Genomic DNA, 23,527 nt, shown 5'->3' on the forward strand with positions numbered 1-23,527 from the left:
CTCCACTCATTACAGCCTGACCCATGTGTTTCCTCCATGCGATGTCTGCGTTTCTATGAGACACAGCAGTTACATGCAGTGGTGGACGAGGCACTCAGATCTTTAACTTAAGAAAAAGCTGCAATACCGCAGTATAAAAATACTCTGTTACAAGTCTTCCATTCAAAAGTTTACTTAAGAAAAAGTACAAAAATGATTAGCATCAAGTACCCATCAGTGTCTAATGTCTCGTTTGGCTTGAGAAGCTGTCATTTCTCATTATGTTGCATTGCTGATGGCAGACGTGCAATATGGAACACAGCCTGATTGCAACTCATTCCTAAACACAATAACTCTGTATCTCCACATCAGCAGCCATGTCCCGGCTCACAGATCCCAGTCGATTAGATGGAAGATGCTGTTTTAATGCAGAACTGACAGCGGTGAGAATGGGGGATTACCACTAGTCGTGCTATGAACTCTGCCAGACCATAGGGCTGTTGGGGCTTTGTTGCCTCTCTCAGCTGACTGAGTGGCTCCTCCCTGCTCGGCAGCTCCCTGACGTACAGATGTCATACCGAGTCCCACCCAGCCAGCAGCACCAGCCCTGACCAACCGGTTCCACCTCTATCCAGGAAGGCGGTGGTGAGGCTTAAATGCTGTTCATTACCTGCTGTCATGCGAGACCACTGCTGCAGGCTGCTCTGAATCACAAGCAAGCTAAAAAGAATCTGTCCATTCTGGAAAACTATTTACCTGGCAGGCATGGGTGGGAAATGAATCTCTACAGCGTGTTTTAGAAAAAAAGGCTTTTATTTCTTTTGACAATATAAATTTTTTGTGCAGTGGTTGAGCAGTTAAATTATCTACACAGAATAAGCATCAACAGACAGAATGAAAGGAAACACAAATGTTGTGCCTTTAAAGGAATAAAGGCAGATTTGGCCTTTTGAACAGTTCTTGATTACATAATGTATTTGCTATAAAATGAATAAAAACATCATAAAATCCAAACAAGAGGGTGTCGCAGAGAAACATCAGGTATTATACAAAGTAAAGAGATGAGTAAGTACACAGCAGTGACTCTCCATTAAACATCCCATCATTCATATCTCCTCAGTGGCCTTGTCTGATGATGATATCGGACATGTCATCAACCTTCACCAGCTCCAAATTCTGTTAGAAACAAAACATATTCCGTGTTGCACCTTACAATAAACAGTCACGAATACTTTACATTTTTCCAATAGGTAGACAAGTCTAAATAAGTAAGACGTAGTAAAACTCCAAACATTTTCCACTTCAAAAGTCTCTCTCTCTTTCTACATTCTTAGTTTTAGGTATTTGATGTTGTCCACAGAAAAAGTATAAATCGAAGGTGAAGAACTCAGCAGAATAAGTTACAGTGGTGGACTAATCATCCAATCATATTTTTCATGAGAGCTTTGAGTGTATTATTATTATTGTTACATAAAGGATGATCAAAGGAAAAAAAGGGTGGCTATTTTGAAATTGTTTGGTTTGCTTCATCAGCAAGCTAATTTGAAACAGAGGGATGCGTCAGTATTGTTGCCAAGGTTACCTGCAGGTAAGAGTACTTTGATGAATATCATGGAGAGTTTGATGAGAAGATTGATACAGCTAAATATGAAGCTACAGCTGGTTAGCTTAGCATAAAGACAGGAAACACAGGGAAAGGTAAAGGTAACAAACTGGTGAATTGCCTGATTTTTTTACCTTTTGACAGAGTCAGAGTAGCTGTTGTCTTTATGCTAAGCTAAGCGACTCGAATGCTGACTGTAGCTTTATATTCAACAGATACGAGAGTGGTATCGATCTTCTCATCTAAATCTGCAAGAGAGCCAACAAGCATATTTCCCAACATGACAACTATTGCTTTAAATTTTCAAAAGTGTTTATGTATTTTGAATTTTCCTCAACTATTCTAGGACTTTGACCTACAGAAGAATGCCGTTTCAGTTATCCAAATATATTGAAGAAAAAAGGAATTTTCTTTTTGCCCAATAAACACCCAGCTGAAATGTTTAAAATACACAACACTCACCTTTTCATTGGCCAGATGAAGCAGAGCGACGAATGCCAGAGGCACTGACAGGTTCTGAGCCATCGTGTTTGGCAATCTGGACAACCACAAAGAGACAGAAAAGATCTAGTTACTACATAATTAATGTTGTCATTACCTAAATCTTCGTGGGGGGTTTGAAGACTGTGGCCAGTCGTCATATACTTATCAAACAAGGCAATGTAACTTCTACACCTACATTTCATCTATGGATGAAAATCATTCTTTACAAGAATATAGACATATTGGAGAAGACAGCGACACATAAACAGAGTGCTATTCAGCCATTATTATTCCTCATTAGTGCTGTGCCATGGCAGCAGGCATGGTAGGAGGTCTGCTGGTACCTTTGAAGCAGCGTCTTTGTGGTCTGACTGAAGACTTTCTCCCCCCACACCTCTGGTTTCTCCACAGTTGCCACCTCCTACAGGGAACATTACGGCATAACTGATAAATAGACTTGTACACGCAGAAGCACACAGATAAAACACAGCTAAATCTCTGCGGGGCTACTCTACCTACCGAACGTGAGCAAAACTGGTGACTTCACCACCTTATAGAAAAAGCAGACACATGGCTGTTCTGTCAGTGGGATTTACCTCTGTGGGTTTTTCAGGGCTTTCGGTCAGAAGACTCCACATGTTGTTCTTGAGTTTCTTCATGTCCATTTTCTTAGCGGTCTTAGCATAGTTGATCTCAATCTTGTTGACCTATAGGACCAAGCAATAATGTTATGTACAAAATTATAAATCAGTCCATTTAGAGATGAGTAGAATCTGTTGTGCAAAATGTGCCCACAGCCTTCATAAGTGTTACCTTCAGAGTTACTGACTGTAATGGATGTCAGGTGCTAGTATTCTACTGTTAGGAGGAACTTTTGAATTCTCAGATTTCATAAAGCAGTTTGTGTTGCAACCACTATTGTGCAAAGTTGCCTCATGTATCTTGAAAACATTATTACAGAAGCTTCTGAGCTTTTTTGTTACTCACCCTGTATGGTTGGGGTACCAGATCCTCCTCCCCGTAGGTTGAGATGCCCTCTAGATCTTGTGAGGGCGGAGGTATACTGTCACTTGAAGGCTGTGTATCATCTGAACCGGCAAACCCTTCGACGTCGTCGTCACTGTCGCCACCCTGAAGAGGAAGATGGACAAAGAGATGCAAAAAGGGGGACAATTGGAGGGTTTGTTCCTTATCAGTTTTTGTAATTGTTGACGACAGTCCTCTCTCTATCCATCTCCAGTTCCTCTGGAGATTAGAAGTCCTCACATTTAGCAGATTCTGCAGTACAGTATTATATTCAGATGTAGTAGTTCGGCCTGGTGTTCATGCAAAGACAATTACAATTAAATCATTTGAGTGTGTGCGATGCGAAAGGTTCAGATTCAACTGAGGTGGTGACTGATCGATTATCACATGGTTTGCTTCAAAGTGATTAAATCAGAGCAGCATGACAAAAAGAAATGATGACAGAGCCACAGAGTGGAGTTCAGACCTGAAGACCGGGACAGAAGTTGGCAGTGTCGTTGGCGTTGTTGTAATCGTAGTCTCCAATGCCTTCTCCCAGCTCCCCAGACAGCCTCTTCTGGCCTTCTTGACTCAGCTAGAGTAAACAAAGCCAAAGACATCCTTCTTAATACACAAATGCTCATTATTTAGTTACGGATGCTCTGGGTATATTATTATACAGAATTTAGTATAAAAAGCTGATGCTTATAAGAATTATGTTGCAACAGCTGGGATTGCTGGACATTTTTTCGGATGTTTGTGTGGATTGAATTATTAATGATGCCATATTTCAGCCAACGTCTGACTCATGTGGGATATCAGTGCTGAAGAGGATCTCAGATAATAGAAGCTGACCCCAAAGATCCACATTTAACCTGTAAATGATCAACTCTTTTCCATGTGTGACCTCTACAGCGTCTCATTTACATTCAATGACCAATCTACCCATCACCAAACGAATGCCACAAACAAAAAGTATGTCTGTGTTTGTGCATCTCTACTTTGGACCTCTCCCACCAGCCCCGTCAGCTGACAGGAGCGGTGAAGACTCACCGAGCTGGAGGGTTTGAGGCTGAGCTGGGAGAGCGTCTCCGGGGGAAACTGGAAGTCCGCTGGTAGAGTTGTTTTCTTATTGCTGGCACTGAGGGCAGACTTGCTGTTAGTCGTGGCAGCCTGTGAAGGGAGAGCAGACAACGTCAGATTCAGTTCAGATACACTTTGCAGGTTTTTGGTCAGTGTCTCCAATCCCTACAGACAGTGATTTCTGTGCAGTTTTGCTGTCCCATTTCAATGAATTGAATCACTAGAGCTAAGCCTGTAGATGTATCATCTTTGTCTATATCAAGTCTGAACAAGCTGCAATAGTTCTGTGGTCATACATGCAGACACATAACAAAAAGAACAACTGTTCCTGTATATTGGTTCACTAACAACTGAAACCAGGTTTCCTGAATCTCAGGCTGATACATAAAAGACTCCCAGAGCTAGTAACTGTGACACCAGCTGCATCAAAATAATAAAAAATGAAATGGTGCTGAATACTGTGGCTAGCTATGGCTACTCCACCAGAGAATGCCATGTTATACAGCCTTAATGCCTCCACGTTTGTGACAGACCACCCCTGACTCTGCTGTCAGGTGTCAAAGCCCTGGGCCCTGGTCTTCGTATGTGGATAGTTAAGCAGATTTGAATGAGGATTTGACACTAGTCTGGGTTTTTGTTTGGGTTGTTCAAAGCTGCTTTAAAATTCATCTGAAACTGTTGTCAAAGTCTGGAATGGCTCACTTTTCCTAGATTTATATAAAAGACAAACAACAAATTGAAGAACAAGTTATTGAGAAACCATTATGATCTGTTGCTAGCTAGTAGTAGTGATGGTTTACTCCGTTTCTGACATACACCCATAAGGGATTCAGTTTTATAGTATAGTTAAACGAGAAGATCAATACCACTCTCATGTCAGAACGCTCAATATGTAGCTCAAGCCAGCAGCCTCTTAGCTTAGCATAAAGACTGGAAACTAGCCTGGCTCTGTCCAAAGGTAACAAAGTCCACCAACTAGCAACTCCACAGCTCACTAATTAACACGCTATATCTCGTTTGTTTAATTTGTACAAGAACATGCTAATTAGTGTGATCGTGTCGGTTTGGGACGGAGCCAGGCTTGCTGTTTATATGTGGAACTACTCTAAGCAATACACATCAGGCAACATTTGTACCAGATGACACGCTCCAACAGTGAATTTGTTGTGTTTGGAATAACAAAAAACAGTGAGGGTTCTTACTCTCGTGGTGCGGAAGTAAGTGTCAAAGTTGACATCATCACTGAAGTCGATTTCAAAGGTCTTCTTGGGCTTCCTTTTACGGGTCTCCTTGTCAGGCAAATGGTCCACTATAGCAGATTAAGTACATGAGAACAGACAGATGAGACAGATAATTGTTACTCTGAACACATTCAGCCTTTAGAAAATCATCTTGGGTGTTTGAGAAAATTTGAAAGCTGTATTTATCCTCATATCCCTTAAAATACAAAAACATACTTAATGAGTATACATTATGCTGTCAGTATAACACAGCATCCAAAGACATTTCTGGCATCACATATAATGGGATGGCTATTAGAACTAGAAACGCCCCCTGGCAAGCTTCTCATAACGACAGCGCAAAGAGAAGAAACGGTAGTTTGAGGCTACATTAACTCTCATGACAATAAATAAAGAGAAAAATATGTTCATTGTTTCAATGTCATATCACTAGCACATTTATCAGAGCAAAAATAAGTTTTCTCAAGGGCACTTGCTTCTCTAATCTCCACTCTGACACCACAGTTTCTCTCTAATTATGTGTTAAACCATGAATTTCACTCACACTTGTGCTTTGGCTTGAACTGCCAGTAGCCGGGTCCAGCCCACGTGGCCATGGTCCTGGGGCTGAAGTATGAATACTCCCTGGGCTGAGAGGACAGCTGCAGACACATCGTGGTGATGTCTCCCTCTCCAATGGGAATCACATCCCTGTATCACCATCACGAGAAACCATTATTATTATATTACCATTATTATAACGAGCACACGCAGACACAAACTAGCCTTTTATTAATGGACCCATTCAATACTTTTGAATTAAGTAATGCATTAAGTATCTACTCTCCTGGTGATAATAGGCAGTGCAGTTACTTTGATGATTACATAGGTAATGCATTTCAAAGTAGGCATTTAGACGCAGACGCTCTTTTCCTGTATATAACTTAATGGAGGTTGTTCTTTTATTCTAACATAAGGTACAATCAGCATTAAAGAGTACTGGAAGAAGAGAGAAAATGTGCAGAAAAGTACAACATAAAGAGAATTATCTCTAGATACCCAATTTCCCTGAGACTATAAAAAAATGGCAAAAGAAAACATCACTGTTCAGCTGCCCTATAATCTATGATCTTACCTTCCTTTGCCGGAGCCAGAGGCCTCACAACCCTCCTTGTGCTCCTTGGATCTCTCCTCACAGTCACCTTCCTCATAGTCGGCGTCAAAGTCGGGACAGTCATCCTCCTCAGGCTCGGGCTCGGCATTCACGTCAAACACATGTTCGCCCTGCTTCATCTTCTCCAAGAGCTGATTCATGGTCTGAAAGAAGATGCACAGTCAGACAGACGACTGGCTCTGACAGTCTCTGCAAATAAGACTGGGACAGATGATTTAGGACCATATGGAAATATAAAATGATAGTGGATCCTAAAGTGCAGTGCTACAAAGATCCCTGGATGGTAAATTGGTCGTCACTGCTTCATCAGACTGTGACCTCCAGCATGCACTCAGGCAGTCTGCAGAGCATGTTAGGTGATGCATCAGTTGGTCTTTGTTGGCCAAGTTCTTTAAGGTCAGCTTGGTGTGTGATGGCCCTAACAGTGGTGTTCCCGAGACAAGATCTTATTCACTGGGCGTTAGGGTTGTAGGCTGGGAATCGAGGTCTTGGTATTTCCCGACAACATTCCCACCAAAATTTGCTTCCTTTCCCCGGGAAATCGAAAATGTCACGATTATCTCATCAGCACAGCTTTACTCACTGTGTGTCCTCAGCCATTTTATCTGTTGAATAGTAGAGCGCCCTCTGCTGGACCGCTAGGCAAACCTCAAAGGGTTTGTTGCACGTATAGACTGCACATTTACAGATGACAGTTTGAATATATACTGTATATATATTTTTTACACTCTTATAGAACCACTCAGATATATTAAAACTGGTAACGTTAAGAGAATATGCTAAACCACAGAGGATCAGACAATTCTGACAAATCAGGTTTGGTGGTTGAATGGTTTCTCTGACCTGCTCAGGGTTCCAGCTCGTGAAGGAGAAGTCCTGCAGTGAGGGGCAGACAGAGCTCTTCTCCTGGGAACGCTGCAGTCCGGCTGGCAGAAACAGAAAGACTGGGTTTAGCATTTCTGCTGAGGAACAGCTCAAAAGATGACACACGGCTAGGAGGCACTAAGGTTCAGACAAACACGCAATGGGACCGTGTTTAATGGCTACCTAACAATCCATGTTAATGAAAGACATTTCTGGGCTCAGTAAATGTTTTTCTTTTACCCATGAACGGGGATGCGGGGACTCCCTGTGGAGGTGGAGGAGAATAAGAGGGTCTGGACTGCAGGAGGGTCATGTGGGAGGGAAACAGCAGCTCGCAGCGACTGTTCTCGCTGAAGAGGACTGACAGGAAGACGCCGGCCGTGCTGCTCTCATCGAAGGACGAGGCCATCCGCTGAAACATGGGGTCCACCTGGGTGGATAAGAAGGACACCGCCATATGATCAGAGGTCAAAAACACTTATACAATGCACTGAAACAAACTTCTGAGTAAAATGCCCTTCATTTATGTTAATGTCTTTTGGTTACTTGAGCGTGGGGATCAGTTGGGTATGGACAGGTGATGCAGTCATAATGGAGAGCAAAGATCTGCAGAAATCTCTTAATGCTCCCCCTAAGATGACAGCTTAGTGACCCATGTCTAATAACTGATCTTAATCACCAAACTTGAGCTTATCAGTCATCAGTCAGACATTCAGTGGGTATAAGGTGAATTTAATCAATGATAGAACGATATGCTGTAACTGCAGGGATGTTGCCTTGGCTTACACTTAAGCAAAGTGACCTTTGTACATGAGAGCATACAAAACTTAGTGAAAATATATAGTGAAAAAACCACAGACGCACTGATCTGATACACCAGATAAGACCACAGATCAGAAAGACAGAAAAAAGGAGCACTGGCATCGTGTCTGTGCATAGAATCAGTTATTAAACTGAGTAAAAGTATCAGGAGATCAAAAGTGAGATTGGTGCATCCTTGGAAGGAAATAATGTCAGCATATAGCCCTTGTCGACTAAAAAGGTTCCAGGAACTGTGGAACCAGAGGAACTAAACTTAGGAACTGTTTGTGTGTCCACTGTGTCCATGAAGATTAGGCAAATTAGATGGATAATGGATTAAAAAACGATTTACTGTTGCGTGACTGATGTTTGAGTTAGATGTAATGAATGAATGAAAAGTAGAAATATAAGAGGTGGAAAAGGAGATGGAAAAGGGCAGACAGGCAACACAACTATCGTTCTTTTAGAACTGTGGTAGGTATCTATGAACTTGTGCTGTAAAGATGACACCATACCTCACACTTCCTCTCAGAATCGGCGCTATTGATGTTGCTCAGGTTCTGCTCCACGGTCCTCTTAGGAGGTCTCTTTTTCTTTGGCTGCTTGGCAGTCACTTCACCTCCTGCAACCCCCTCATCTCCGTCGCCCTCCTTCTGTCCGTGGTCTGTATTAAAAAAAAAAAAAGAGGAGAGAAACAAAAAGCAGAAAACTTCAAATACTGTTCAAATAACAGAACAATGTGGGTAGACATTCTATAGGTTTTACATTTTATAGGACAAAACCTCAAACCCTGCATCCTAGCTCCAGTGCAGGTGAGTGTATTTCAATGATAATCCACATATGAAAGTAAATAAATCACAATGATGAGGTCCTCACCCTCTCCTGGTTTGGTCTCGGCCCCCAGGCCACCCAGGACCCTGTAGGCATCAGCATGAACAGCATCCACCCTCACAGCATAGATCTTTGTACTGGCATCCAAAGTGCCAGCTGCCACCTTGAGGACGACACAGACACACCTTTAAACTGAATTCAAGACTTCAATGCTCAACTTCACTGGATTCAAGACCTTTAAAAGTATAATGGAAGACCTTTGTCAGCACCCAAGATCACTGTATCCTCAAAGTAAATCAGCCCTGATCTGATTGACTTTCACACATTTGTTTGATGAATGACTACAAAGTTTGGATTTCTAGGTTTTTCATGTCTACAAGGTTAAACAGGGAAATCGCTACAACAGATAAAGTATGACACATTTGATTCAACTTTATCACATGAATCAAGAGTTCACTTCTGGGGAACCAAGGGAGTTATTAAAGGCTCATAAACTACATAAGAAAAACCTCAAACCTTGAAGTTTGTGAGCTCAGAATCCTTCTGTTTGAGAATATCAGCCATGTAATCAATTAGATGCAGACCAAAGGCATTTTTGGTGGTGATTTTCTGGTAAAAAGAAAAAAGAAACGCATTAGCTCTCACCTCTGTCCATTTCAAAAATAAGAGATAGACATGACATTTCCTGTGTAATCACTGCACACTGTGTGAAACACTGAGTCATTTCTAGTGTCATCCAGACACGCATGCACACAGTGCACATATACTTACATTCTCAGTGGAGAGTTTTATGCAGGTGGAGTAATGCTCTGAGATCTGTGCATTTGACAACTTGGGCACGGCCGCAGGAGTCCCCGTGGCACTGCATACAAAAATGAGATTATCTTTAAGATTTCAAGATACATAGAAATTGGCTGCTAAAGCCATGACTTAAAATGTCTTTAGAAAGCAACGTTGGCTCAAACTTATACTACAACCTCTACTCGACGGTCATGCTCAAAACACAGCATGGCTTGCGAAACCTTTACCTCCACAGCTTACCTGTGAGATGCAGAGTCATTGAAGGAGGAGTCAGTGGCAGCTTGAAGATCAATGACTCTCGACCTCCTGCGCTGACGTCGCTCCTGCTCGTCATCGTTGCCGGGGAAGGCTGCCAGCAGCGGGGTGCTGCAGGCTGCAGGGGACACACCCTTGTTCTTCAAGGAGGACGACGTCCACCCGGGACGTACCCGGGAGACGGGTGTGGAGGCTGCACTCATCTTATCTGGAGAAAGAGAAACATATTCACCTCCAAGAAAACCAACAAATAAAAATAGGTAGCAATTTGTTAAACATACTGAAAACTATTTGTATTTCACATGTACTGTATTATGAGTCAAAGTATGAAAAAACTGATACAATAGTGTCCATTTTAACATACTTTATTGGCTAGAATTCTTGATGTTGCAGTTAAGTTGTTAACTGAGCATGGAATTGGAAGGAATGGATTTTTCAAGAGGAACACTCAGTATTTTGAATATGCGTATGACATGGTTTGCAATGTGTGAGAGACTACCAGTCTTGGAAAAGTGGAAACTGACAGCCTTTACTCCTCAGTGAGCTGACATACAGTAGTTGGTCACATATAAACATAAAGATTGAAGTGGAAAAAACAAGGGAGTCTCATGAGAAGATTCATGACTTACTGATGGGAACAAAAGAAATGAGCATATATACCACAGAATTAAGTTAGTATTATCGTTTCATTTAGTCCCTGTAACCGAATTACACTATATAGCCAACTACACGTTGCCATCGTCGCTGGAAAGGAGCACACTTTAGTAAATAAGACTTTAACGACACAAATTAGATATGTTTCAGCCTTCACTGTCATTTAAAAAAAATATCCTCATGACAAAATGACTTCGTCTTTTGCCCCAATCCACCAACCTTTTCCACAGAGGGTGCCAAGTAAATGAATGCAAATCATTTCTCAAACACGTTTTCGTTTTAGGAAGTGCTGCTTTAAGGGTTCTGTCTATGTAACGTTATACCCCGTCCTTTCTACTAGAATGACACTCACATGTAAACAAAGGGACTCTAGCGGGGTCATTACGTTAACTTTATGTTAACTAAACGTGGTTTGAGTTAACAGCAAACCGTCATCGTAACACAGTTTGGAAAGCTAACCTATCTGTCCAACAACACGTTCAACTCGAACAAAACAACCAAAAGACAAACGTTGCCCCAGCTCAATTAGCTCGTACCGACGCTAACTTTACATGCAACTTTAGCATAACAACGCTAGCTTCGGCTAGCATTAGCTAATTTGAGCGTGTTCTCACTATCATTGTCAGCTAACTGGCTTACAAACCGACACACACAGGATTTACAATGTAAGACTTGTTTGTTCCACTCAGCTTACCTCGAGATGTCTAAAATCCGAAGTGGCGTTATTGCGACTGGTTATGATTTCCAGTAAGGCATAGAAGAGCAGAGTTGTACTTTTTCTTCCTGTTCGGCGTTTGAATTTTTGCGCCGAACGGTTTACGCAACGCCATCTTACGTCATGACGCTAAACCACGCCCACTCAGAGGTTTTGACTCACGAACCAGAAACAAAGAGAAAACCCAGCCTAAACTAAATACTATTGTCGTCAATTTCTTCTTCATTCCCCAGATGTAGGCGATGACTTGATGATGGAAGGAGACTCCGCTGATACTGACTTTTCACATCAAAGATCAGGATCAACAGGCATGCGCATCTTAACCTGGACAGCACCCGTAGCCGAATCAGTACTGCTGCCTCGAACACTGTTCAACCTCGTCCTTTATACATTTAGGCATACATAGGGTCCTATTATAACTCATAAATCTATAAACTTATCTTTCCCTAGTGTCCCTCAGTACCCCAAAACCTATGATATACAAGTTATTTGGACAGCAGTCTAGGGGTCAAATAAAAGAGACCTCTATAGCATAACTCCCACATTCCAAGGGAGACACCCAAACCATAATGAATCTTATCAGTATGGGGCCCCAACATCTGCTAGTTATTTACCTGGAACATTGCATACGTGACAACTTTGTACTGTGTCATTTTATGAAAAGATTGCTTTTATGATTCGTATCAAATAATACACATCACTATTTAAAATAGCCCCTTGTATTATTAATATATTTCATTTGTATACATATCTTTTTGGATTTACTTTTTATTTTTTATGCCTCAAAACAAGTTTATTTCCATCAATTCATCACGCAAAAATTTGCCTGTTAGAATCTACTCAGTATTTTGTATCACCAAAAAAACGTCTGTGCTGTGTTTTGTGCTGAATGTTGTACTTGGCTAAAAATAATCATTTCTTTCTGTGCCTCATTGCTGCAGCTGTACTTGCACAATTGGCAACAAAGTCATTGGTAGCTCTTATAAACACTTGATACAGACATTGCATTTCTGTGACACAATAACATAATCTCCACACACATTTCCCGCTTCTGTGTGCAGGCAGGGGGGCACTCAGCTGTGACTCAATAAAACAAAACAAATATTGCAGTTCTTATCACAGTAGAACAAAACATGCATCATTCCCAATTCTCTCATCAAAATTGCCTCCAAGACAAGTTGACAATTAAACATTGGAGTGCCCATCTAGCAAATCAATGTCATTTTGAATATGTAAAAACGGAGACTCGGTGACATGCTGTAGCTACAGTGGGGCCTTTACCAGCATTCAACAGATTTCCTTTTTAGTTTTTTGAGATTTCGGTCACTTGAAGTCTACTTAAAGTGGAAAGACTTTTCTTTCATCAGTATCACGGTTGACACACCATTTACTGTCTCTTCGAGGTTTCCTTGTTCTTCCGGCATAAATTCATGTTTCATCAATTAAAGTGGAGAGTGGAAATCTGACGATCTGATTCTCGTAATTGCTCAGTATGATGATGTCTCTTACAGGCCTATGAAAGGCCATTAATGAATATTATGCAAAGTGGAAAAAATATATGGATTTCTTAATGTGATAACTACAGACTTAACTACAGCCCTAATTTATGTGACCCAATGTGGATATGCTGTCTTTGCTCCTATTTGCTCCTTTTTATGTTTCAGCTGACAAATTTACTTCCCAGGCAACTGAAATATGTGTTGAAAGTGGAATAGAGAGACAATAAAAAAAAACAATAGCTGCTCACTAGATGGCAGTAAAAAATAAGGCTCCAAATCTGGCAAGTTACAGTATACGCTACAGTACTTTACATTCTACATTTGATTTAGCCTACAGGTGGTCTGGCTTATTGCTGTCTCTGAGGTGTGGTCATGTCAGCTTTGTTTCAGTCAAGACAGAGACCAGTAGGAGCCAGGCTGTAAACCCTGATGATGGCAGCTAAAGTGCCGATACCGATACCGAACTATCTGAATTTCTTTTTTCCTTGGATCTCTCTGGATCTACATTGCTCTATATGAACTGCCCCGCTTTCCAAAGAGATCCTCTTGCTCCCGCTGTCTCAGCCAATATAGTGGTCCTTCTTGATTTACATATTTCAGAACTCACAGAAGTCACAGAAATGTAAATTAATTAAAAAAAAAGTCATTATTTCACGTGACAAAGTCTCAAGTCTCTCAAATGTTGTCTTCAGTCCAAGTCATGTGACCCAAGTCGTCATCTCCACTTCATAGCCTTCACTTGCCAAACATATTGTAGCCTACTTGCCTTCATTTATTTTAATCGGACCTTTCACAAAACACAATATAACACCACAGAGCAAGAGGGTGATGTCAGCCCTTTGACTGGACTGCAGTGTTGAAAGCTCTTGGGACAGGAATAATGTATGTGTATGATGGTGAACAAACCCAAACATCATTTGTCCTCTGACACTAGTGTAAGCTATACTGTGTATACATCCTCACCAGCAGGAGCAGAAGCAAAGGCCCTTCTAGCATGCACTTAATATAGTGATTTCTAAAAACGCACACTCTATTAATCTGACGGAAGACTGGAAGTCGTAGTATTTAGTCCTGGTTGTGGTTTTAACTATAACATGCAAACCCCCTGTGCGTGTGTGTGTGCGTGTGTGTGCACTGTGAAATCTCTAATGCATCCAAAGAGAAGCACTTCAGTGTGATATATGGTTATGGCATTCAAACTGAAAGGACTGTGTGTGTAACTTGCGCATGCAATAAACCACGTATACATAAACATAAGAACACACATACTCATGTCAACGTGCAACAGTGGCCAACAAATGAAAAGCATTTCTCTGTTCAGTAGAAGCCTCAGTTTGTTTTAACCAGTGACCATGTGATTGATTTTCTCTGTCTGGTCATTGATGGGAGGTGATGAGGATTATTAAATGACTCTATCTCTCTCTGCCGTCTCTGCTTCTCTGTCATCCTAATTCTTTTCATTCAGTAGTTATCAACGCCGAAAATGTCTTGCCTGAAGTTAATTTTAACAATGAACCTTGGTTATGTCTTGTTCATCTTTCACTCAAGCGCACACCAGCTCAGTACTCGGGCACCGACTCTACGCTCTTGTTAGCTCAAGGTTAATGGGGCACTTAAGTTTTAGCACACTCAAACAATATGCAGTGCAACGAGGGCCTACACTAGATGTGATGTTAACTTAGGTCTGCCTGGCAGAGGCGAGAACGGGCTGCGGTCCAAGTCAATGAAGGAGATATATGTACTGTACTGATCCAGTGCTTTTAATGAAATTACAAAGCAGAGGAGTGCTATGAATGGGTAGACAGGGTTGTTAAAACAAAGGGCAGACTGAAGCAGTAAAACGTGTTGGCCGTTTGTGTTGACATGCTCGGAACGTCATGGGCCAGGGTCAGGAAGAGGGAGTCTCACAGAGAATAAGACAATAAAAGTCACATGGAAATGCAGAATATATTGTCATTTTACGAATGGAATAAACCCATTGGTAACGACAGCCCCATGCACTTCTGAAAACTGTCTGAACAAAAATGATTTCAATATGAAATGAATGTGCGGTCTCTGACCAGGAATAGACCACATGCCCCATGGCACATCTGAATGTGTTTTGTGAATGTTGTCCACTTTGCCTTAGTATGACGTCAATCACCACTGTCACGTGACTACATCTGATTATCACGCCATAGAACGCCGGCCTATCCTGCAACACAGCTGCAACTGCCCACATAGCCCCATTAGCACTCCATACATACTCCAGGATTCACATTTCTGTAACCTGAGGGGAAAAACCCAAAGACTATGGTCTGCAAGAAATGAGGAAATGTTTTCCCACTGTGAAACCAACATTCAAATCCAATACTTTCACAGACTGCCTGGACTGCGTACTTAAAGGTACAACGTAAAGTTTTTAACCAAGTAGCCCTATGTAGCAATGTTGTAGCAAAGTCTTTTGATAATTATCTCGTGCACGTGCACAACTGTGCACATGCATGTAAGCAAACATGCAGGTGGCACAAAGAATGACGGCTGGAAAATACGGATGTAAACAATGCAATTTGTTAGGTGTCAGGGATACACCCCACGAAACATTTGTTTACAACAGAACTCACCGGTGTACCTTTAATGTCCAGCGAAGAAGAAGAACGGCAGGGGGGAGGGACACAGCCTGTGGAAATATATATATTTAAACATATTATCATTTTGGGTTACTTCCGCTGCGTGGGTAACAGGTAAAAAAAATCATGTTGATTTTTAGTGAATGAATGATCCGAAGGTTTGTGTAAGGAACACTATGTGTCTGAATCACTGAGTTCAAAAATGGGACCACAAGCCATAATACCTTTAGAGACAGGTTCGAGGAATCACGAAAATTGCTGGCACATAAACCAGAAAGCAGTGGTGGAAAGTAACTAAGTACATTTACTCAAGTACAAATTTGAGGAACTTGTACTTTACTTAAGTATATATATTTTTTTTTTTATCCAATTTATGCTACTTTATACTTTAACTCCACTACATTTATTTAACTACTATAGTTACTTTGATTTTACATTCAAAACATATGATCAACTTACATAAACTAAACATGATGCATTGTTACCGATTAAAGGCCCCACAGACCCTTGCTGATTACACCAATCAGGTTGAAGCTCTGCCGGGATTCACATGAGGTCATCATGTACAAACAAACTAAAATCAAAGGGAATTTCAGGTGATTCGAAGCACACCCCCATCGTGGCTGTTTCCCATTTTGAAGTGTATTGCACTTGTAGGAGAGGCTGCTGATGCCTCTGGGAAAGCTTCCGTTTCTCCGGGAGAGAGCCGCTAATTCCCTGACCTCCACTGTGTCTGTGTCTTCCATTTAATCACCTTTTCATCTGAAACAGCTGAGGCCTGGGATTATCTAATAACCAGCTGAGGAAGGTCGGCTGACCTGGAAAGATGGGAACATGTGTGACAGAGGAAATTCTTCTTTTTTTTTTTTTACTGACACATGCACATGAATACATACAGGAGAGCAAACACTCGCAGGCACGCGCACACAGTATGCATAATATATTTCCACATTAGTATTTATGCAGTGGTTTACTTGGGAGGCAGCCTTAATCCCTAAAAAATTAAGTGACTTCTACCAAATTCATAGCATCCTTTCAAATATTTTGCTGTATACCAAGGGGAAGTTGAAGATAAATTGAGCACACTCTGTAATGGCCCCATAGTGTTCCATCACCTACATCTGAATAACCCCATGAATACTGATGGCTCATATCAGGAAAGCAGGTGGCGGCAGTCGAAATATTGATTTGATTACTTGATCTCCTGATTAGAGGTAAAAATTGTGATTAGCAAGACTGCCATGATCTTATTTACCGTCCAACCCGGGAATCTGCTTTATGTACTCGCTCGCGGCAGATCACACGTCAGCACGGTCGATTTTTATGACAGCCAAGCTATAAGAATCAATGACGCTTCATGAGTGCGTTGTAAAACTCTTTCAATTGGGCCAGTGCTGCCTGGGATTCCTTTCTTCAGATGTATTTGACGGAAACCACATGCTACCTATGTAAGAACCTCCCTCCTGGCCTGTGCTTAGGAAATGTGCCTGTGCTTTGATGTCATCCAGAGAATCAGGCTTGGTCTATTTTTGTAGTTACTTATGGCCAAAGGAGGTATAGGAAAATCCCGCAAGCGTAAAATAAAATAAAGGTAAATTACATATCCTATAGAGGTCTTCCTTTAATCTGGTGGGTAACGGAGGGAAGATTTAGTTCCCTGGCAACAGAGCAAGATGAATAAAGGCCATCCCATTTCCATGAGTGTGTGGGACAGGCCAGCGATGAAGCACACACAATCTCACCTCAGAGTGGGCAGGAGGGAGATAAAGATGAGCCCTTTAGCCACTTGTCTTGGATATAATGATGTAGTGAAAGAGAGAGAGAACAGTACAACAGGTTCGTGTGCAGCCTCTCACCACAGGAGGCTGTTAAAAACCTGACTGTTCATCTTCCACTACATGATTTGTCCCCGACGAATAAGGCAACCCCGCGGTGTAGTCCTTCCAATGAAAAGAAAAGACTGAGCACATCACCAAAAAACTGCATTGTCCACTCATTAAGACAAGCATGCATTCAATTGTACAGGTGTGACTCCGTCTCCCAGCATGGTCTTTCCCCATCATGATTGTTACTCTCCTGGCATCTGTGAGGAGGGGACATTGTCATTTTCGGGCAGATAGGATTGTGGGGAGGCAAAGTGATCAGAGGGAGGAGAGAAACAAAGGCGAGCAACAGTGAGAGAAATTACAATATTCTGTGAAGTGCATGCTTGTCATGTACTTGTTATCATTGTGACAGGGAAACATGTTCAAGGAAACAGCGGGTGTTTGTGGTTGGAGCCCCATGGCCACGGTCTGCCCTTACAAAAGCTGTTCAAGCTGTATTGCTGTGTTATTCATGCTTGGTTTCCTTAAGGGAAAAGATTAAGTTTGCATCTGCATGGGGGAAAAATGAACTACACAGTGCTGAAATTGGATTAAAAAACATGCAGCGTAGCAATGAAATGCATTTCTATATGTCTGGTATTTGTACTTCAACAAAAGCACAGCTTCCAAGAAGATGAGAAGGGCCAAGCAAAATACCTTTTTGTGCAAAATGCACACCAAATCCGGACATGTGACTTAAAATAAGAAGTCTTCTATATATGAACTCTTAAAACTGAGCTTGCAGGTAGTCTTGGACTATGTTCAGACACCTCATCTGATTCAGAGTTCTTTCTCTTCAGTGTAACAGACGGAGAGAACCCTTGCTTTAAATTTGAGAATTGGAGCACATTCCTATGTAGGCCGAAATCTGATCAACAAAATCATAAAGTATGCTGTCTTTACATGAATCTCCTTAAAGGAATAGTTCCAACACTTTGGAAAATACTCTTTAACCAGTGCCATTACACAAATTGACAGAAAAAAAGACTTCATATCACATAAAAAGGATTCATATTCAGAACTCCCAAGAATCGTCCAAAGCCGCCATATTGGCAAAACAGATTTATTTCGACCAGAACAGAGTTGGTGATTGTTGGAACAGTGCAAAGACTTACCAAAACGGGTTTCTGTTGTGAATGAAGTGTGTTTTAGGATGAGTTAACAAGGCAGTTAAGCTAGTCTAGTTGTATTTTTCTGTGATTTAAACATTTTAACACATGGGGGCATTCATTCAGTTATTACCTATCAATTAGCCAGTAGTAATTAGAGTTTCCTCTCAGTGGCAAACTATCAGGGCCTGCTAAGCCGTCTCTGCAGGCCTTACCTTCTCAAAATCAAGGAAAACAACTGCATTAATATACTCATCAGTCAAAAAAAAAATCACTGAGGGAATTGTTAGTCAAATTTTGTTCTCCATAAAGCCTTTCAACTAAGCTCTGTGTCCCAGGGCCCAACAGAATGAGTCATGATAGACGTCCAGAAGTAGCATTTTATGTTATTTGTTGGTGCATGCAAGTCATTTTCAAATTGATATCAAATAAGGACCATTTGGCTCAGTATGTTCATCATGTTCAGTCTGCTGCCAGACCAGGTTCAGATATCATTTGCAATTCTCAGCTTGATATGCTTTGAACTACTTGGGTCATTTAATAAACAGTAGGACAGTCAACATAATGTCATTTGTCTGTTAAGAAGGATATGTTTTATACATATTTCAATGTTTGTTGTTTGCAGTTGACTCTGAACAAACAGTTATAATTATCATCTATTTCACAGTTTGAAACAAACAAGAGGTCAGATATTTGTATGTGTAATCTGTCATCATCACTTGGTTTAATTGTTCCCAATGCTTCTTTATCATGGAAAGTGCACTCTACTCCAGCTGATGTAATGAATGGCTCTCTTATCTCCCTTCATAAAAAACACAAACCGTGTGTCATATTCTGAATGTGCTCTGTGTTTAAATTGGAGAGATGTTGATAATTACGCTACGCTACATGCAGGATTAATGGATGCATTCAGGGGTTGCGTGATGGGAAGGAAAAAATATTATGCCTCTCACGTTGTCGCTGCTAGAATCAGTGTGCAATTTATGTCAATCATTCATTCCCCATTGATTGTTAGGCTCGCTAGAAGACGAAGACAGTTGTAGGACTGTGCCATGCTCGCAGAAGTATCCACCTTCTCCTCCACCCTGCATTCGGTGCTAAGTCGGTGTGTTCACTTATCTTTCCGGTGATGACTGAAGGGACATTTTTCAATGCTCCTTGATTCCAGAAGGTGAGGAGCTGACCTGTCTTTCCCCAAGTATATAATCAAATGTATGTATTTCAGACTAATGGGATACATTGGTACATTTGGGGGACAGTGATAGTGTGTTATCATGTGCCTGTCAAGCTGGCCTTCATACTGCCAGGCCAATCAGCTGCCTAACAGGCTCTCAGAAGGCAGTGGGAGCATGATGAAGAAATCAAGAGCGGCTATGGCATCGAGGCAAGCGGAGTGATTACAGGCTGAAGTGAGAGAATGTGCAAGTGCCTGACCTTGTTTATATTTTGACATTAGAGCATAGCTCTTTGTATCACGTTGTTCCGTGGAAAACCAGGGGACTAAAGGACAGTGATTTTAACAGGTCTCCAGACGATCCAGCAGATTTACTGTCTGTCAGTCAGGTTAGATATATAAAAATATATAAAGAAAATCTGCAGGAGTGAGTGTTATGGAATTTTCTATCTTCATCTCTGTCCTCTAGGGGTCAGAAGCAGCTGTCACTTGGGTAGAAACTGAGCTTCGAGGTCAGCACTAGGTTAGCGGTAGATCTCAGTGGAAGAGCCACAGTCTGCCTCGCTTGCAAGTGCAAGAACAGCTGCTGTCTGTGTTTGTGAAAGACAGGAGCCATTCAGATAAGGAGAGAGCTTCAATATATACACTCCAGCATAAGACATCAAGCCTCCTGACCACTTCCCTGATGAGTTGACCATTGCTCTCTCCAGATTTCCATAACAGTGAGGTTATAGGCCAAAGCTGGAAACTTCTTTTGTTACTTTTTCAAAATCTGCCAAGAACTGGTGCTCCTTTAAACAAAAAAAAAAAATCACATTTTAGGCTCTGCTGTGCAGGTCAAATGGATATAAAATGTCATCCCTATTCTTTACTTAAAGGGTCGCTTCACTCAAAAACTTCAGCCTCATCTAGTGATGCAGATAGTTCAGTTTTATGTGCTGAGGTTTTTAAACCCATCTTCAAGATTTATACCCCAATAGAATGAAGGTTTTTAATAGTTTTGCTCTTCAGGCTCAGGAAGTTACCTGGCGTCCAGCACTTGATATCAGAAAGAGAGTACTCTAATGTAGACGTATGGTATGACTTGTCAGATTGATGGGTATGTCATGTAGGTGTGAATGTGTCATTAGGGGTATGTCATCAGCATGGCAGTGGAGCCCTCATAGACAGTGTCGGAGTACAGGAATTACAATTTAAAACAGTAACTGCATCACAGTTACTAATCCCAGTAATACTCTGTTATGTTGAAGATGGAGGTTGGATTGTTTTCTGTCTTACCACGAGTAGGATGGAGGGTTGATGTCAGTTTTGTTCAGTGGACACACTGGTCCAGGATGTGTTGGCTTTCTGCCGGGGCTGGAGGTGCTGGAAGGATGTTAGCCTCCACCAAAAGGGTGCAGCTGCTGTCTAGCTAATGGGTTATCAAATATGTTGTTTTTCTTTGAAATATGGCCCGATGTCTCTCTGGATTTTCACTATCCATTGTCTTTATCATTTACTGGAACAAATACTGAGAAAGCTGATTTAACTCAATAACTTTTGAAATGTAAATGGCCTTGTGGACTGGAGGTGCAGCTGTTGGTGTACAGGGAGAAGAGTAGAGGAGAAAGAACGCAACCTTGAGGGGAGCTGGAACAAAAACAAGACAGAAATCATAGTATTTGGCAACGAGGAGGACAGAATTAAAGTTACTGCTCAACTTAATTCCAGAGCTATAAAGATGGAAACCCAAGTTAGAAATGTGGTGTTTTAATAGACTCAGATCTGAGCTTCAGCAGCCACATCAAGGCAATAACTAAATCAGCATTTTGTCATCTCAAACAAATAGCCAGAATTAGAGGCCTCACGACCAGACAAGATTTAGAGAGACTCATTCATGCCTTCTTTTCCAGCAGCGTGGACTATAGTAACGATCTCTTTTCTGATCTTCCCAAAAAGACCATTAGACAACATCAGCTCATTTAGAACGCTGCTGCCAGAGTTCTAACGAGAACCAAGAGAACTGAGCACATTAGTCCTGTTCTTAAATCCTCACACTGGCTTCCAGTTACTTACAGAATAGATTTTAAAGTGCTGCTGCTTGTCTATAAATCACTCAATAATCTGGGGACAAAATACATTTCTGATCTCCTTGAAGAATATAAAGCCAGAAGAGGCCCCTAGATCTTTAGCAGTCAGCTGGTTGTTCCTCGAGTCAGAACCAAACAGGGTGAAGCTGCTTCTACCTACTATGCTGCATACAGATGGAAAAATCAAATCTAAATGAAAGACTGTGTTGTTCTCCTGTGCCTTTGATTGATCGATCGGTTTCTCTACTGAGCTTTTATCTCCTTTGTTGCATTTGGGGCAACTTTACAACTTATTACTGCACTCTACTGTAACTTTCATTTTGTTCTGTCTTAATTGATTATATTCTGTTTTTTTTACTGCTTATTGTTTTTAATGTAATTCTAATGCTTTTCTTTGCCTACGTAAATCACTTTGAGTTGCCTCTGTGTTTGAAATGCTGATCAATCGGGAAGCGGTGAAATGATAACATCTTTTTAACGAACTTTACCCAACACTGGTTGTAAATACGGATAATATCACCCATCATCAACAACATAATATACACAATGAATAGCAGGCGCTGGTCCTCGGAGCATCCCACATTTTACAGCAGAGATATTATATGTTAGGTGCTATAATTACAGATGACGTTCTGTTTTGTCTGGCAGATTAGACAAGTCAAGATTCATGGTAGAGGAGCGAGAGACGGAGACTTAACAGGGGAATTGGCAGCCTGAAAGTGAACCACAGGATCTCTCCTCTTTCTCATCAACTGCTGCTAAAAATTGCAACAAGGGGCACTGCCCACCTCTTTGCTCCAGCGGAGCTACTCTTGAAAACTCCAAGGAGTGAGATATGTGTTGATAATCCTCTCTCTCCCCCTGCAACAATGCTTTTTAATTGTAATGGTTGATCTGTTGATGTTTTTCTTGCCTTCCTCTTTACTTTATTCTCCTTGTGTCTGACTGCTTCTTGCGGCCTCTATCTTCCATTTATCAGTGTTTTGCAGATACACATTGTGCTCTGGTTATTAATTGGAGAACATTGCGCCCCTCCCTTCTGACATTTAAGCAGGCTTCGTGAAAGCAAAATCATGATCCATCAAGCTCCCTTTTCCTCCCTCTTGTCACCGGGCCTATCCTCAACACTTGTGAGAGGCTTTTATTGTCTTCAACTGTCTGGGACTATTTAAGGCCCAGTCACGTTATGTCCTCTGACTGAGATATAGGCGAGATACTGCCTTTTCCACTTAGCTTAACCCCTAACTTGTGCTTTAAGATGAGCAAACAAAGCAAACAACACCTCAGTTCAGAACACTCCACACACAACTGAAACCCATTTCCCTTTGAACTGCACTAAATGACATGCAGGAGTGCCACGTGTCCGCCCACAGACTCAACAACCAAATCCATCCCCAGTCGTACAGGAGCCAAGTGTTGTTAAGCTTTTTGTTGCTGTGTTTCTGTGGGGTAAAGATTCGGATAAGCTCTGACTCTCCAGCACTCAGCTCATGTTAGCCCCTAGACCTCAAGTCAATTGCATTGACATTTCCCGTGCTCTGTGTGCTCCAGTCTTGCCCTGGGTGCGTGAAGATGTAATTAACAGGCACTTCATTTTATGGCCTATCTGACCTTCTCTTGAGAAGGGCACTGCAAAAATGTGCACATCTTGACAAGTTCTCCAATTTAGAGAGACACTTGAAAGGAAAGTGCATAAGAGAAGTTTTTTTGAAGAGAAAATATGTGAATATTTAC

At 41.5% G+C, this 23,527-nt stretch overlaps 1 protein-coding gene across 1 annotated transcript; it reads right to left on the reverse strand.

Moving 5' to 3' along the window:
* Positions 1-795: 795 nt before the first annotated feature.
* ncaph (non-SMC condensin I complex, subunit H) lies at positions 796-10,119 on the reverse strand. Its single transcript, XM_070903998.1, has 17 exons — positions 10,085-10,119; positions 9,815-9,905; positions 9,560-9,652; positions 9,089-9,206; positions 8,728-8,876; positions 7,652-7,841; positions 7,391-7,473; positions 6,509-6,690; positions 5,939-6,084; positions 5,356-5,462; positions 4,124-4,243; positions 3,558-3,665; positions 3,053-3,196; positions 2,662-2,772; positions 2,410-2,486; positions 2,045-2,120; positions 796-1,155 (listed from the first exon to the last, which is right to left on the reverse strand). The coding sequence occupies exons 3-17, from the start codon at positions 9,605-9,607 to the stop codon at positions 1,096-1,098; spliced, it is 1,719 nt and encodes a 572-aa protein (XP_070760099.1). The 5' UTR covers positions 9,608-9,652; positions 9,815-9,905; positions 10,085-10,119; the 3' UTR covers positions 796-1,095.
* Positions 10,120-23,527: the final 13,408 nt, after the last annotated feature.

Source organism: Enoplosus armatus, chromosome 4 (assembly GCF_043641665.1).
Source record: "Enoplosus armatus isolate fEnoArm2 chromosome 4, fEnoArm2.hap1, whole genome shotgun sequence".
Classification (NCBI taxonomy): domain Eukaryota; kingdom Metazoa; phylum Chordata; class Actinopteri; order Centrarchiformes; family Enoplosidae; genus Enoplosus; species Enoplosus armatus.

Coding starts and splice junctions, on each gene's coding strand:
- ncaph (XM_070903998.1), bottom strand. CDS start 9,607: ATGGCTGATATTCTCAAACAGAAGGATTCTGAGCTCACAAACTTCAAG. Junction 8,877..9,088: donor CGAGACCAAACCAGGAGAGG/GTGAGGACCTCA, acceptor TTTTTAATACAG/ACCACGGACAGAAGGAGGGC. Junction 6,085..6,508: donor TCTGGCTCCGGCAAAGGAAG/GTAAGATCATAG, acceptor ATGGTGATACAG/GGATGTGATTCCCATTGGAG.